General features: G+C 47.8%; 1 protein-coding gene across 1 annotated transcript in view; it reads left to right on the top strand.

The window, feature by feature from the left end:
- LOC110510299 (V-set and immunoglobulin domain-containing protein 10-like 2) overlaps positions 1-14,919 on the top strand; it is a 138,935-nt gene that overhangs the window by 85,090 nt on the left and 38,926 nt on the right. Inside the window, exons 11-13 of the mRNA XM_090226222.1 lie at positions 4,299-4,441; positions 5,143-5,314; positions 5,612-5,844. Coding sequence (XP_090082348.1) covers positions 4,299-4,441; positions 5,143-5,314; positions 5,612-5,844 — 548 coding nt within the window. The remainder of the gene's footprint in view (positions 1-4,298; positions 4,442-5,142; positions 5,315-5,611; positions 5,845-14,919) is intronic.

Genomic DNA, 14,919 nt, shown 5'->3' on the forward strand with positions numbered 1-14,919 from the left:
TCTCAGACAGAAAACACCTCCATTAATAGCCACAGTTTAGACTACCGTTAGATCACTAAGGAACTAAGGAATTTACAAAAATCATAAGGGAACGAAATGCTATGTAGGCTAAAGCAAGAGGGACTGGTTTGGCAGATGATTGGATGGCTTTTAAATGTCTTTGAAATATGAGTGTTGCTATGATCTGTAAATTGAAAGCAGACCACTCCCTGAAATCTACTTCACATAATTTAAATAATCCATCCAAATTCCGGCAAGTAGTGAAAGGTTTGGAGTGCAAAAAAGATACACAGTTTCCCAAACAATTGTTGGTAGACACACAGATTGTAACTGAGAGAACCTCCATTCTGAAAGCCTTGAAATCAGCATTTGTTTTAGATGAAGGCAGTTTATTTGAAAATGTCAAAAGGTATAATTGAGCCCCCTATGAATTTACCTGACACCCCTGTGCACTCTTTCACTAGGTTCTCATTTTCATCCTTCTCAGTTTCAGAAGTGTGTAGCCATGGAATAAATTGAGGGAAAATACATCCCTGGCCATGATGAACTAGACCCCCGCCTCCTACACCTAGCTGCAGACATCATTGCTCCCCATTTACATGTATTTTTAACCTCACGCAAGATGTTAAGGAAATCCCCAAGTTATGGAAATCTGCTTTTGTACTGCCTCTCCTGAAAGGTGGAGATCCTTCGCTACTTGACAACTATCAACCCATATCAAAATTGTCCATACTGTCTAAGGTACTGGAGTCCTTAGTTAGTAGGCAGCTAAAGGCCTACCTCCAAGAAAACAAGATCTTAAATGGAATGCAATCACGTTTTAGGTCTGGCCACAGCACTGTTTCAGCATCATTGAAGGTTTTAAATGGCATCCACTGTGCTCTTGATAATAAGTTACATTGTGAGTCTGCCTTTATTGATTTGTCGGAGGCTTTTGACACCGTGGACCATGCTGTGTTAGAGCAAAGGTTAAAATATTGTGGAATTACTGGTCATGCTCTAGACTGGTTTATAAATTACCTATCAAATCGTACACAATGTGTAATGGCGGATGGTTGTAAATCTGAGTCCATAGAGGTGTGCTCAGGTGTTCCGCAAGGTTCTATTTTGGGCCCACTGTTGTTCATTTTGTATATCAACAACATTGAGGATCTTATTGAAACAGCAAATGTTCATTTTTATGCAGATGATACTGTTTTTTATTCAAGTGGTATTAGTTTATCTTAAGCTTTTGAAAATGACCAAAGAGCATTTAACATGGTTCTACATTTTGTAAAAATGCATGGTATTTTAAAATATTTTCAAATGTCATTGCTACATTGGCTGGACATACTATAGAGCAAGTTAAAGGGTACAAATATTTGAGTGTGTGGGTTGATGACAAGCTGAGCTTCACTGTGCATGTAGAGAACTTGATAAGGAAGCTCAAGCTGAGAATAGGTTTTTATTACCGGCATAAGGCTTGTTTTTCTTTTGAGGTCAGGAAGGAGCTGGTACGATGTACATTACTGTCGGTTTTAGATTTTAGTTATGTTATATATATGCAGGCCTCAACCACTACCCTGAGAGCACTTGATTCAGTGTATCATGCAACCCTCAGGTTCATTACAAATCAAAAACTTCTAACACATCATTGTGATCTCTACAGCGCTGTTGGCTGGTCGTCATTGACCTTGCGTAGGCTTAAACACTGGTATACACTGAATTATTAGGCCATATTGGGTGAAATGCCATTTTATCTCTGTTATTTTTTAGTCAGTTCGGTAAATAAATATCAATTACGGTCCCATTCTCATTTGCTTCTAACAGTACTAAAGATTTGAACAGGTCATTGTAGCAATAGTTTTAGTTACTTAGCTCCATGGTCCTGGAATTCTCTCCTGAACATTTAAAAAGTTTATGATCTAGTTTCGTTGGTGAAGTTTAAACACTTGATTGATGTATAGTTAGTGTATGTAAGTTGTTTTTTCTGAAACATTGTTCCCCCTGCTGCTATTGGACCAGGTCTCTCTTGGAAAAGAGATGTTATCTCAATGAGAGATAAGATCAGCGTTCTAATTCCCCCTTGTGATAGTGTGGTGCAATGACAGAATGCCACCATCTACCAATAACGGTCGCGGCATAAGCTGGTAACTTTTAAAGGAAGAACCACGGTAAACTTTTATTTAACTAGCCAAGTCAGTTAAGAACAGTAAGAACAAATTCTTATTTACAATAACGACCTACCCCGGCCAAACCCGAATGATGCTGAGCCAATTGTGCTCCGCTCTATCCCAATTACGGCCCGATGTGATGCAGCCTGGATTTGAACCAGGGACTGAGATGCAGTGCCTTAGACCGCTGCACCACCCGGGAGCCCTGGGTTTACCTAACAGGCTTATAGACATGTACTGGGTTTAACTAACAGTCTAATAGATACAGTGGGGAGAACAAGTCTTTGATACACTGCCGATTTTTCAGGTTTTCCTACTTACAAAGCATGTAGATGTCTGTAATTTTTTATCATAGGTACTTCAACTGTGAGATACGGAATCTAAAACAAAAATCCAGAAAATCACATTGTATGATTTCTAAGTAATTAATTTGCATTTTATTGCATGACACAAGTATTTGATCACCTACCAACCAGTAAGAATTCCGGCTTTCACAGACCTGTTAGTTTTTCTTTAAGAAGCCCTCTTGTTCTCCACTCATTACCTGTATGAGCTGCACCTGTTTTAACTCGTTACCTGTATAAAAGACACCTGTCCACACACTCAGTCAAATAGACTCCAACCTCTCCACAATGGCCAAGACCAGAGAGCTGTATAAGGACATCAGGGGTAAAATTGTAGACCTTCACAAGGCTGGGATGGGCTACAGGACAATAGGCAAGCAGCTTGGTGAGAAGGCAACAACTGTTGGCGTAATTATTAGAAAATTGAAGAAGTTCAAGATTACGGTCAATCACCCTCGGTCTGGGGCTCCATGCAAGATCTCACCTCGTGGGGCGTCAATGATCATGAGGAAGGTGAGGGATCAGCCCAGAACTACACGGCAGGACCTGGTCAATGACCTGAAGAAAGCTGGGGCCACAGTCTCAAAGAAAACCATTAGTAACACACTACACCGTCATGGATTAAAATCCTGCAGCGCACGCAAGGTCCCCCTGCTCAAGCCAGCGCATGTCCAGGCCCCTCTGAAGTTTGCCAATCACCATCTGGATGATCCAGAGGAGGAATGGGAGCAGGTCATGTGGTCTGATGAGACAGAAATAGAGCTTTTTGGTCTAAACTCCACTCACAGTGTTTGGAGGAAGAAGAAGGATGAGTACAACCCCAAGAACACCATCCCAACCGTGAAGCATGGAGGTGGAAACGTCATTCTTTGGGAATGCTTTTCTGCAAAGGGGACAGGACGACTGCACCGTATTGGATGGGACCATGTATCGCGAGATCTTGGCCAACAACCTTCCCTCAGTAAGAGCATTGAAAATGGGTCGTGGATGGGTCTTCCAGCATGACAACGACCCGAAATACACAGCCAGGGCAACTAAGGAGTGGCTCCGTATGAAGCATCTCAAGGTCCTGGAGTGGCCTAGCCAGTATCCAGACCTGAACCCAATAGAACATCTTTGGAGGGAGCTGATCGTCCGTATTGCCCAGCGACAGCCCCGAAACCTGAAGGATCTGGAGAAGGTCTGTATGGAGGAGTGGGCCAAAATCCCTGCTGCAGTGTGTGCAAACCTGGTCAAGAACTACAGGAAATGTATGATCTCTGTAATTGCAAACAAATGTTTCTGTACTAAATATTAAGTTCTGCTTTTCTGATGTATCAAATACTTATGTCATGCAATAAAATGCAAATGAATTACTTAAAAATCATACAATGTGATTTTCTGGATTTTTGTTTTAGATTCCGTCTCTCACAGTTGAAGTGTATATATGATAAAAATTACAGACTTCTACATGCTTTGTAAGTAGGAAAACCTGCAAAATCGGCAGTGTATCAAATACTTGTTCTCCCCACTGTATGTATTGGGTTGAAATAACAGTCTAACTGACTTGTACTGGGTTTAACTAACAGTATAATAGACATGTACTGGGTTAAACTAACAGTCTAACAGACATGTACTGGGTTTAACTAACAGGCTAATAGACATGCAATGGTTTTAACTAACAGGCTAATAGACATGTACTGGTTTTAACTAACAGTCTAATAGACATGAGCTGGGTTTAACTAACAGTCTTACATGGTGTCTGTATATGAAGACAGTGATCGAATCTCTATCTCCCTCCTTTGTGTGTGCGCGTGTGTAGAGGCTCCAGTCTTGTTGACCCAGCGTAGTGTGGTGTCTGTGTTCGAGGGAAGTGACGTTCAGCTCACCTGTATCCTTCAATCCAACTATCCCCCGGCCAATCAGATTGTCTGGTTCAACAACCACAGACAGGAAGTCGTACAGGTACATGCTCCGCCACCCTCAGAGTCTTAATCCTGAAGTTTTTCCTTGCCTCTGATCTGCTGCTCACTCTGAGGGTCTAGGCCAGAATAATGTAAAGTACTTTGAGTGTCTAGGCCAGAATAATGTAAAGTACTTTGAGGATCTCGGCCAGAATAATGTAAAGTACTTTGAGGATCTAGGCCAGAATAATGTAAAGTACTTTGAGGATCTCGGCCAGAATAATGTAAAGTACTTTGAGGATCTCGGCCAGAATAATGTAAAGTACTTTGAGTGTCTAGGCCAGAATACTGTAAAGTACTTTGAGGATCTCGGCAAGAATAATGTAAAGTACTTTGAGTGTCTAGGCCAGAATAATGTAAAGTAATTTGAGGATCTCGGCCAGAATACTGTAAAGTACTTTGAGGGTCTCGGCCAGAATACTGTCAAGTAATTTGAGGATCTCGGCCAGAATAATGTAAAGTACTTTGAGGATCTCGGCCAGAATACTGTAAAGTAATTTGAGGGTCCAGGTTACTGAAAAGTACTTGGGGGTCTAGGTTGGGCTACTGTAAAGTACTTTGGGGTCTAGATTACTGTAAAGTAGTTTGAGGGTCTAGGCTGGGATACTGTAAAGTACTTTGGGGTTCTAGGCCAGCATACTGTAATTACGTACAGCTCTACCAGTGACCTGTAGAGTTAAAATGTGATTGGTTGATTTACAGGAAGTCCAGGAAGCCCTGGCCAAAACCAGGAAGTATGTACTGCGTCGCGCGGCTGCGTGGACCAACCTAACGGTCTTAGAGACGGATGGAACAACAGACAGCGGCCAATACTGGTGCTCCGCTAGCAACGCCGTGGGAGGGACCGAGATCCCTGTTACGCTATTGGTCAAGAGTAAGATTCCTGTTATGCTGTTGGTCAAGAATAAGATCCCTGTAACGCTAATGGTCAAGAGTATGATCCCTATTACACAATTGGTCAAGAGTAAGATCCCTGTTATACTATTGGTCAAGTGTAAGAACAATAAAGCTTTAGTCTGTACACACAAAACTAAACTAAAAAGTTTTCTGATGAACTGAATGACTATTTCATGACTGTTCTACTGTACCTCCTCCTCTCATCCCCTTCTCTCTCTCTGACCCACCCACCTCCCCCATCCTCTCTGTCTCCCTGCCCTCTCCCCCTGCTCAGGATACCCCATGCCTCCCAATGTAACCCTGGTAAGGCTGGTTTACAGCAGTCGGCAGCGCAGAGAGGTGGAGCTGGAGTGGCAGATGGAGGGAGAGGGAGAAGGAGGAGAGGGAGGAGGGCTGACGGGGTTCATACTTGACCACAGACTAGAGGAGGCACCAGGGCAAAGGAGAGGAGAGGAGGAAAAAGAGAAGGACAGAGAGGAGGCTGGTACAGATCCTGCTGACCAAGAGGTGAGCCAGAAAGAGAGTTGGGGGGCCAGAGAACACACAGAATAATACAATTATGTTATTCTGCATGGAATAAGAATGTTTTTGTTGTTCCAGTAGATACCCTGATATTTGTGATCTATCCAGTAGATACCATGATAGTTGTGTTCTATCTAGGAGATACCATGATAGTGTCAGCGATTGGGTGCAGAGATGTAACGGAGTCAGGTGCAGGACAGAGGTTTGAGCAACACAACTGAGTTTACTCACAAAATTCAAGCAATATTCCAAATAGGAAAATACATACAAACTAACACCTACAACAACAACTAAGACACCAACAATCATGGACAGAACAGAAATGTATGCCAGAGGGTTAAATAAGGAACATGATATGGGAATTGAAACCAGGTGTGTGTAATACAGACAAAACAAAACGAAAATGAAACATGAAACCTGGTGACTAGAAAGCCGGTGACGTCGACCGCCGAACACCACCCGAACAAGGAGAGGGGCCGACTTCGGCGGAAGTCGTGACAGTATCCCCCGCGGCTCCAGCCGCGCGCTGACAACGGCCTCGGGGATGACCCGGAGGACGGGACGCAGGGCGATCTGGGTGGAGACGGTGAAACTCCTGTAGCAATGAGGATCTAGGATGTCCTCCACCGGTACCCAGCATCTCTCCTCCGGGCCGTAACCCTCCCACTCCAAGAGGTACTGAAGGCCCCTCGCCCGGCGCCTTGAGTCCATGATGGCTCATGCGGTATACGCCGGGACCCACTCGATGTCCAGAGGGGGCAGAGGAACCTCCCGCACCTCAGACTGCTGGAGCGGACCAGCCACCACCGGCCTGAGGAGAGACACATGGAACGAGGGGTTAATACGATAATCAGGGGGGAGTTGTAACCTATAACAAACCTTGTTCAGACTCCTCAGGACTTTAAATGGCCCCACAAACCGCGGACCCAGCTTCCGGCAGGGCAGGTGAAGGGGCAGGTTTCGGGTCGAGAGCCAGACCCGATCCCCCGGTGCATACACCGGGGCCTCACTGCGGTGGCGGACGGCACTTGTCTTTTGCCCCCTGACGGCCCGTTGTAGCAGCACATGGGTAGCGTTCCATGTCTCATCCGAGTGCCGAAACCATTCATCCACCACAGGAGCCTCGATCTGGCTCTGATGCCATGGTGCCAGGACCAGCTGATAACCCAGCACACACTGAAAGGGTGATAGGTTGGTAGAGGATTGGCGGAGGGAGTTTTGGGCAATCTCCGCCCAGGGGATGTAAACCGCCCACTTCCCCGGCCGGTCCTGGCAATAGGACCGCAGAAACCTACCCAGATCCTGGTTTACTCTTTCCACCTGCCCGTTACTCTTGGGGTGGAAACATGAGGTAAGGCTGACCCAGACCCCCAGGCGTTCCATAAACGCCCTCCAGACTCTAGACGTGAATTGGGGACCCCGATCAGAAACTAAATCCTCAGGCACCACATAGTGCCGGAATACGCTGGTGAACAGGGCCTCCGCAGTTTGTAGAGCCGTAGGGAGACCGGGCAAAGGAAGGAGACGGCAGGACTTAGAAAACCCATCCACAACGACCAGGATCGTGGTGTTACCCCGCGACGGGGGAAGATCCGTCACAAAATCCACCGATAGGTGTGACCACGGTCGCTGTGGAACGGGATTGGGTTGTAATTTCCTTCTGGGCAGATGTCTAGGTGCCTTGCACTGTGCGCATACTGAACCGGAGGAAACATATACCCTCACGTCCTTAGCTAAAGTGGGCCACCAGTACTTCCCAGCAAGGCAGCGCACCGTCCGACCGATGCCAGGATGACCAGAGGAGGGTGACGTGTGAGCCCAACAGATCAAACGATCGCGGACATCAAACAGAATGTACAGAGGGAGTGGGCTCTGCACATGATGCCCGCTCGATGTCCTCGTCCACCTCCCATACCACCGGTGCCACCAGGCGAGAAGCTGGAATTATGGGAGAGGGATCCGTGTACCGCTCCTCTTATTGATACAGCCGGGACAGTGAGTCAGCCTTAACGTTCTGGGAACCTGGTTTGTAGGAAACAAAGCGGGTGAAAAACATGGCCCACCTTGCCTGGCAAGGGTTCATTCTCCTCGCCGCCCAGATGTACTTCAGATTGTGGTGGTCAGTCCAAATGAGGAAAGGGTGTTTAGCCCCCTCAAGCCAATGCCTCCACGCCTTCAGAGTCTTGACAACAGCCAACAGCTCCCGGTCCCCCACATCATAGTTTCGCTCCGCAGGGCTGAGCGTCTTCGAAAAGAAAGCACAGGGGCGGAGCTTCCGTGGCGTACCCGAGCGCTGAGACAGCACAGCTCCTATCCCAGCCTCGGACGCGTCCACCTCTACTATGAATGCCAAGGAGGGATCAGGATGAGCCAGTACGGGAGCCGAGGTAAACAGAACCTTCAGGTGACCAAAAGCCATGTCCGCCCCAGCTGACCACTGCAGTCGCACCGGTCCCCCCTTCAGCAAGGAGGTAATGGGAGGCACTACCTGACCAAAACCCCGGATAAACCTCCGGTAGTAGTTGGCAAACTCTAGGAACCGCTGCACCTCCTTTACCGTGGTTGGAGTCAGGCCAATTACGCACGGCTGAAATGTGGTCATTTTCCATCTCCACCCCTGACCCGGAAAAGCGGTACCCTAGGAAGGAGACTGGACTGTTGGAAGAACAGACATTTCTCCGCCTTGACATATAGGTCATGTTCTAACAGTCGACCAAGCACCCTGCGCACAAGGGACACATGCTCGGCGCGAGTAGTGGAGTATATTAGAATGTCATCCATATACACCACTACACCCTGTCCGTGCAGGTCCCTAAAAATCTCATCCACAAAGGATTGGAAGACTGATGGAGCATTTATTAACCCATACAGCATGACGAGGTACTCATAGTGCCCAGAAGTGGTACTAAATGCTGTCTTCCACCCCCCCCTGGATACGCACCAGGTCGGAAGTGCTCCTGGTCCAATTTTGTGAAGAAGCGCGCCCCGTGCAATGACTCTGTCATACTGGCGATGAGAGGTTGCGGGTAACTGTATTTTACTGTAATCTGATTTAAACCTCGATAGTCAATACACGGGCGTAATCCTCCATCCTTCTTCTTCACAAAAAATAAACTCGAGGAGATAGGTGAAGTGGAAGGCCGAATATATCCCTGTCCCAGAGATTCGGCGACATATGTTTCCATAGCCGCCATCTCCTCCTGTGACAGAGGGTACACGTGACTCCTGGGAAGTGCAGCGCCTACCAGGAGATTTATTGCACAATCCCCCTGTCGATGGGGTGGAAATTGAGTCGCCCTCTTTTTACAGAAGGTGAGTCGGCATATTCGGCATATTCGGGGGGAATTTGCATGGTGGAAACCTGGTTTGGACTTTCCACCGTAGTGACACCTAAGGTAACACCTACACACCTCCCTGAACAATGACAGGACCATCCCTTCAGAGCCCTCTGTTGCCACAAAATAATAGGATCATGAGAGGCCAACCAGGGAAGGCCCAACATAACAGGAAATGCAGGAGAGTCGATCAGGAAGAGACTAATTCTCTCCTCGTGACCCCCCTGCGTTCTCATAGCAATGGGAGCTGTGACCTCCCTAATTAGCCCCGATCCCAAAGGACGACTATCTAAGGCATGTACAGGTAAGGGAACATCAACAGGAACAATAGGGATCCCTAATCTAGGGATGCCAAGGAGCGATGTTAGTAGTTGTGTTCTATCTAGGAGATTCCATGATAGTTGTGTTCTATCTAGTAGATACCCTGATAGTTGTGTTCTATCTAGTAGATACCCTGATAGTTGTGTTCCATCTGGTAGATACCCTGATAGTTGTGTCCTATCTAGTAGATGTCTGATAGTTGTGTTTTATCTAGTAGATACCATTATAGTTGTGTTCTATCTAGTAGATACCATTATAGTTGTGTTCTATCTAGATACCCTGATAGTTGTGTTCTATCTAGTAGAATCCATGATAGTTGTGTTCTATCTCGTAGATACCATGATATCATGCGCATAGCAGTGAAAGTTAACATTATGTTTTCGAATAACATCCCCAAGAGGTAAAATATATAGTGAAAACAATAGTGGTCCTAAAACAGAACCTTGAGGAACACCGAAATTTACAGTTGATTTGTCAGAGGACAAACCATTCACAGAGACAAATTGATATCTTTCCGACAGATAAGATCTAAACCAGGCCAGAACTTGTCCGTGTAGACCAATTTGGGTTTCCAATCTCTCCAAAAGAATGTGGTGATCGATAGTATCAAAAGCAGCACTAAGGTCTAGGAGCACGAGGACAGATGCAGAGCCTCGGTCCGATGCCATTAAAATGTTATTTACCACCTTCACAAGTGCCGTCTCAGTGCTATGATGGGGTCTAAAACCAGACTGAAGCATTTCGTATACATTGTTTGTCTTCAGGAAGGCAGTGAGTTGCTGCGCAACAGCCTTTTCTAAAATTTTTGAGAGGAATGGAAGATTCGATATAGGCCGATAGTTTTTTATATTTTCTGGGTCAAGGTTTGGCTTTTACAAGAGAGGTTTTATTACTGCTTACTTTTAGTGAGTTTGGTACACATCCGGTGGATAGAGAGCCGTTTATTATGTTCAACATAGGAGGGCCAAGCACAGGAAGCAGCTCTTTCAGTAGTTTAGTTGGAATAGGGTCCAGTATGCAGCTTGAAGGTTTAGAGGCCATGATTATTTTCATCATTGTGTCAAGAGATATAGTACTAAAACACTTGAGCGTCTCTCTTGATCCTAGGTCCTGGCAGAGTTGTGCAGACTCAGGACAACTGATCTTTGAAGGAATACGTGTCACGTTCTGACCTCTATTTCTTTTGTTTTGTATTTATTTAGTATGGTCAGGGCGTGAGTTGGGTGGGCAGTCTATGTTTGTTTTTCTATGTTTTGGGGCATTTCTATGTTTTCGGCCTAGTATGGTTCTCAATCAGAGGCAGGTGTCATTAGTTGTCTCTGATTGAGAATCATACTTAGGTAGCCTGGGTTTCACTGTGTGTTTGTGGGTGATTGTTCCTGTCACTGTGTTTGTTGTCACAGGATAGGCTGTATAGGTTTTCACGTTCCGTTTGTTGTTTTGTAGATTTGAGTTATTTCATGTATCGTTCCGTTTTCCATTAAAGAACATGAATAACCACCACGCTGCTTTTTGGTCCGCTTCTCCTCCTACAGACGAACGCCGTTACAGAATCACCCACCACAACAGGACCAAGCAGCGTGTCAACAGGCAGGAGCAGCAGGAGAAGCAACAGCGGCAGCAGGAGATACGTAGTAAGGAATTCTGGACATGGGAGGAAATCCTCGACGGGAGAGGACCCTGGGCTCTGCCGGAGCCTCCCGCCTGTCCGGCGCCGCTGCCGGAGCCTCCCGCCTGTCCGGCGCCTCTGCCGGAGCCTCCCGCCTGTCCGGCGCCTCTGCCGGAGCCTCCCGCCTGTCCGGCGCCGCTGCCGGAGCCTCCCGCCTGTCCGGCGCCTCTGCCGGAGCCTCCCGCCTGTCCGGCGCCGCTGCCGGAGCCTCCCGCCTGTCCGGCGCCGCTGCCGGAGCCTCCCGCCTGTCCGGCGCCGCTGCCGGAGCCTCCCGCCTGTCCGGCGCCGCTGCCGGAGCCTCCCGCCTGTCCGGCGCCGCTGCCGGAGTCTCCCGCCTCTCCGGCGCTACCAGGGCCTTCCTCTTCTCCAGCGTTGCCGGAGCTTCCCGTCTGCCCAGCGCCAGCTGAGCTTCCCGTCTGCCCAGCGCCAGCTGAGCTTCCCGTCTGCCCAGCGCCAGCTGAGCCTCCCGTCTGCCCAGCGGCGCCAACGCCGCCCGTCTGCCCAGCGGCGCCAGCGCCGCCCGTCTGCCCAGCGCCGCCAGCGCCGCCCGTCTGCCCAGCGCCGCCAGTGCCGCCCGTCTGCCCAGCGCCGCCAGTGCCGCCCGTCTGCCAGGAGCCGCCAGTGCCGCCCGTCTGCCAGGAGCCGCCAATGCCGCCCGTCAGCCAGGGGCTGCCAGTGCCGCCAGTCAGCCAGGGGCCGCCAGTGCCGCCAGTCAGCCAGGGGCCGCCAGTCAGCCAGGGGCCGCCAGTGCCGCCAGTCAGCCAGGGGCCGCCAGTGCCGCCAGTCAGCCAGGGGCCGCCAGTGCCGCCAGTCAGCCAGGGGCCGCCAGTGCCGCCAGTCAGCCAGGGGCCGCCAGTGCCGCCAGTAAGCCAGGGGCCGCCAGTAAGCCAGGGGCCGCCAGTGCCGCTAGTCAGCCAGGGGCCACCAGTAAGCCAGGGGCCGCCAGTGCCGTCACTCAGCCAGGGGCCGCCCGAGCAGCTGCCCCTCTGTCCAGAGCAGCTGTCGCCCCTCTGTCCCAAGCTGCTGCCGCCCCTCTGTCCCGAGCAGCTGTCCCTCTGTCCCGAGCAGCTGTCCCTCTGTCCCGAGCAGCTGCCCCTCTGTCCCGAGCAGCTGCCCCTCTGTCCCGAGCAGCTGCCGCCCCTCTGTCCCGAGCTGCTATCGCCCCTCTGTCCCGAGCAGCTGCCGCCCCTCTGTCCCGAGCAGCTATCGCCCCTCTGTCCCGAGCAGCTATCGCCCCTCTGTCCCGAGCAGCTATCGCCCCTCTGTCCCGAGCTGCTATCGCCCCTCTGTCCCGAGCAGCTATCGCCCCTCTGTCCCGAGCTGCTATCGCCCCTCTGTCCCGAGCAGTTGTCCCTCTGTCCCGAGCAGTTGTCCCTCTGTCCCGAGCAGCTGCTTCACCTCTGTCCCGAGCTGCCCCTCTGTCCCGAGCAGCCCCTCTGTCCCGAGCAGCCCCTCTGTCCAGTGGGGTCATTGAGAGGGGTGGCCATGGTGAGTAAGCCAGGGAGGCGGACAATAAGGCGGACTAAGACAATGGTGAAGTGGGGTCCGCGTCCCGCGCCAGAGCCGCCACCGCGGACAGACGCCCACCCAGACCCTCCCCTATAGGTCAAGGTTTTGCGGCCGGAGTCCGCACCTTTGGGGGGGGGGGTACTGTCACGTTCTGACCTCTATTTCTGTTGTTTTGTATTTATTTAGTATGGTCAGGGCGTGAGTTGGGTGGGCAGTCTATGTTTGTTTTTCTATGTTTTGGGGCATTTCTATGTTTTCGGCCTAGTATGGTTCTCAATCAGAGGCAGGTGTCATTAGTTGTCTCTGATTGAGAATCATACTTAGGTAGCCTGGGTTTCACTGTGTGTTTGTGGGTGATTGTTCCTGTCACTGTGTTTGTTGTCACAGGATAGGCTGTATAGGTTTTCACGTTCCGTTTGTTGTTTTGTAGATTTGAGTTATTTCATGTATCGTTCCGTTTTCCATTAAAGAACATGAATAACCACCACGCTGCTTTTTGGTCCGCTTCTCCTCCTACAGACGAACGCCGTTACAATACGCAGATTTAAAGAGGAGTCCGTAATTTGCTTTCTAATAATAATAATTTTTTCCTCAAAGAAGTTCAGGAATTTATCACTGCTAAAGTGAAAGTCATCCTCTCTTGGGGAATGCTGCTTTTTAGTTAGCTTTGCGACAGTATCAAAAAGGAATTTCGGATTGTTCTTATTTTCCTCAATTAAGTTAGAAAAATAGGATGATCGAGCAGCAGTAAGGGCTCTTCGGTACTGCACAGTACTGTCTTTCCAAGCTAGTCGGAAGACTTCCAGTTTGGTGTGGCGCCATTTCCGTTCCAATTTTCTGGAAGCTTGCTTCAGAGTTTCAGAGCTCTCTATCTAGTAGATTCTATGATAGTTGTGTTCTATCTAGTAGATACCATGATAGTTGTGTTCTATCCAGATACCCTGATAGTTGTCTTCTAGCTAGTAGAATCCATGATAGTTGTGCTCTATCTAGTAGATACCATGATAGTTTTGTTCTATCTAGTAGATACCCTGATAGTTGTGTTCAAACTAGTAGATTCTCTGATAGTTGTGTTCTATCCAGTAGATACCATGATAGTTGTGTTCTATCTAGTAGATACTCTGATAGTTGTGTTCTATCTAGGTGATATCCTGATAGTTGTGTTCTATCTAGGTGATATCCTGATAGTTGTGTTCTATCTAGTAGATACCCTGATAGTTGTGTTCTATCTAGTAGATACAATGATAGTTGTGTTCTATCTAGTAGATGCTCTGATAGTTGTGTTCTATCTAGTAGATTCTATGATAGTTGTGTTCTATCTAGTAGATTCCCTCATAGTTGTGTTCTATCTAGTAGATACCATGATAGTTGTGTTCTATCTAGTAGATACCATGATAGTTGTGTTCTATCTAGTTGAATCCATGATAGCTGTGTTCTATCTTGTAGATACCATGATAGTTGTGTTCTATCTAGCAGACACCATGATAGTTGTGTTCTATCTAGTAGATACCCTCCTTGTTGTGTTCTATCTAGTAGATAACATTATAGTTGTGTTCTATCTAGTAGATACCATGATAATTGTGTTCTATCTAGATACCCTGATAGTTGTCTTCTATTTAGTAGAAACCCTCATAGTTGTGTTATATCTAGTAGATACCCTCATAGTTGTGTTCTATCTTGTAGATTCTATGATAGTTGTGTTAACTACCATTATAGTTGTGTTCTATCCAGATACCCTGATAGTTGTCTTCTATCTAGTAGAATCCATGATAGTTGTGCTCTATCTAGTAGATACCATGATAGTTTTGTTCTATCTAGTAGATACCCTGATAGTTGTGTTCAAACTAGTAGATTATCTGATAGTTGTGTTCAGCTATTTAAAACTTGGCTGAATTATTTATTTACTAAATACCTAAATAATCACACAGAATTACATATACACAGGATGGATCATAAATCGATTACTACTCATGTCATGAAAGAAAAAGTCCCTAGCTGACGAAACCGATATGACGGCTGATTACACAAAGAAAGGGGGTTAGGTTTGAATGAAAGAGTGGGAAGACTGAGGGACAAAGGGGATTGGGTCTCTATTGGACCTTGAGAAGATATTCTACCGTAAATATAGAATATTATGCATTCTAATAACCGCCCATTCAGAAAAGGAAAATGCAAGATATATATTTACACTGACCTGCGCTTCGATAGATGGGTTGAAGATGGAAA

This window comes from Oncorhynchus mykiss, chromosome 29 (assembly GCF_057628025.1).
Source record: "Oncorhynchus mykiss isolate SJ-2025 chromosome 29, ASM5762802v1, whole genome shotgun sequence".
Taxonomy (NCBI): Eukaryota; Metazoa; Chordata; class Actinopteri; order Salmoniformes; family Salmonidae; genus Oncorhynchus; species Oncorhynchus mykiss.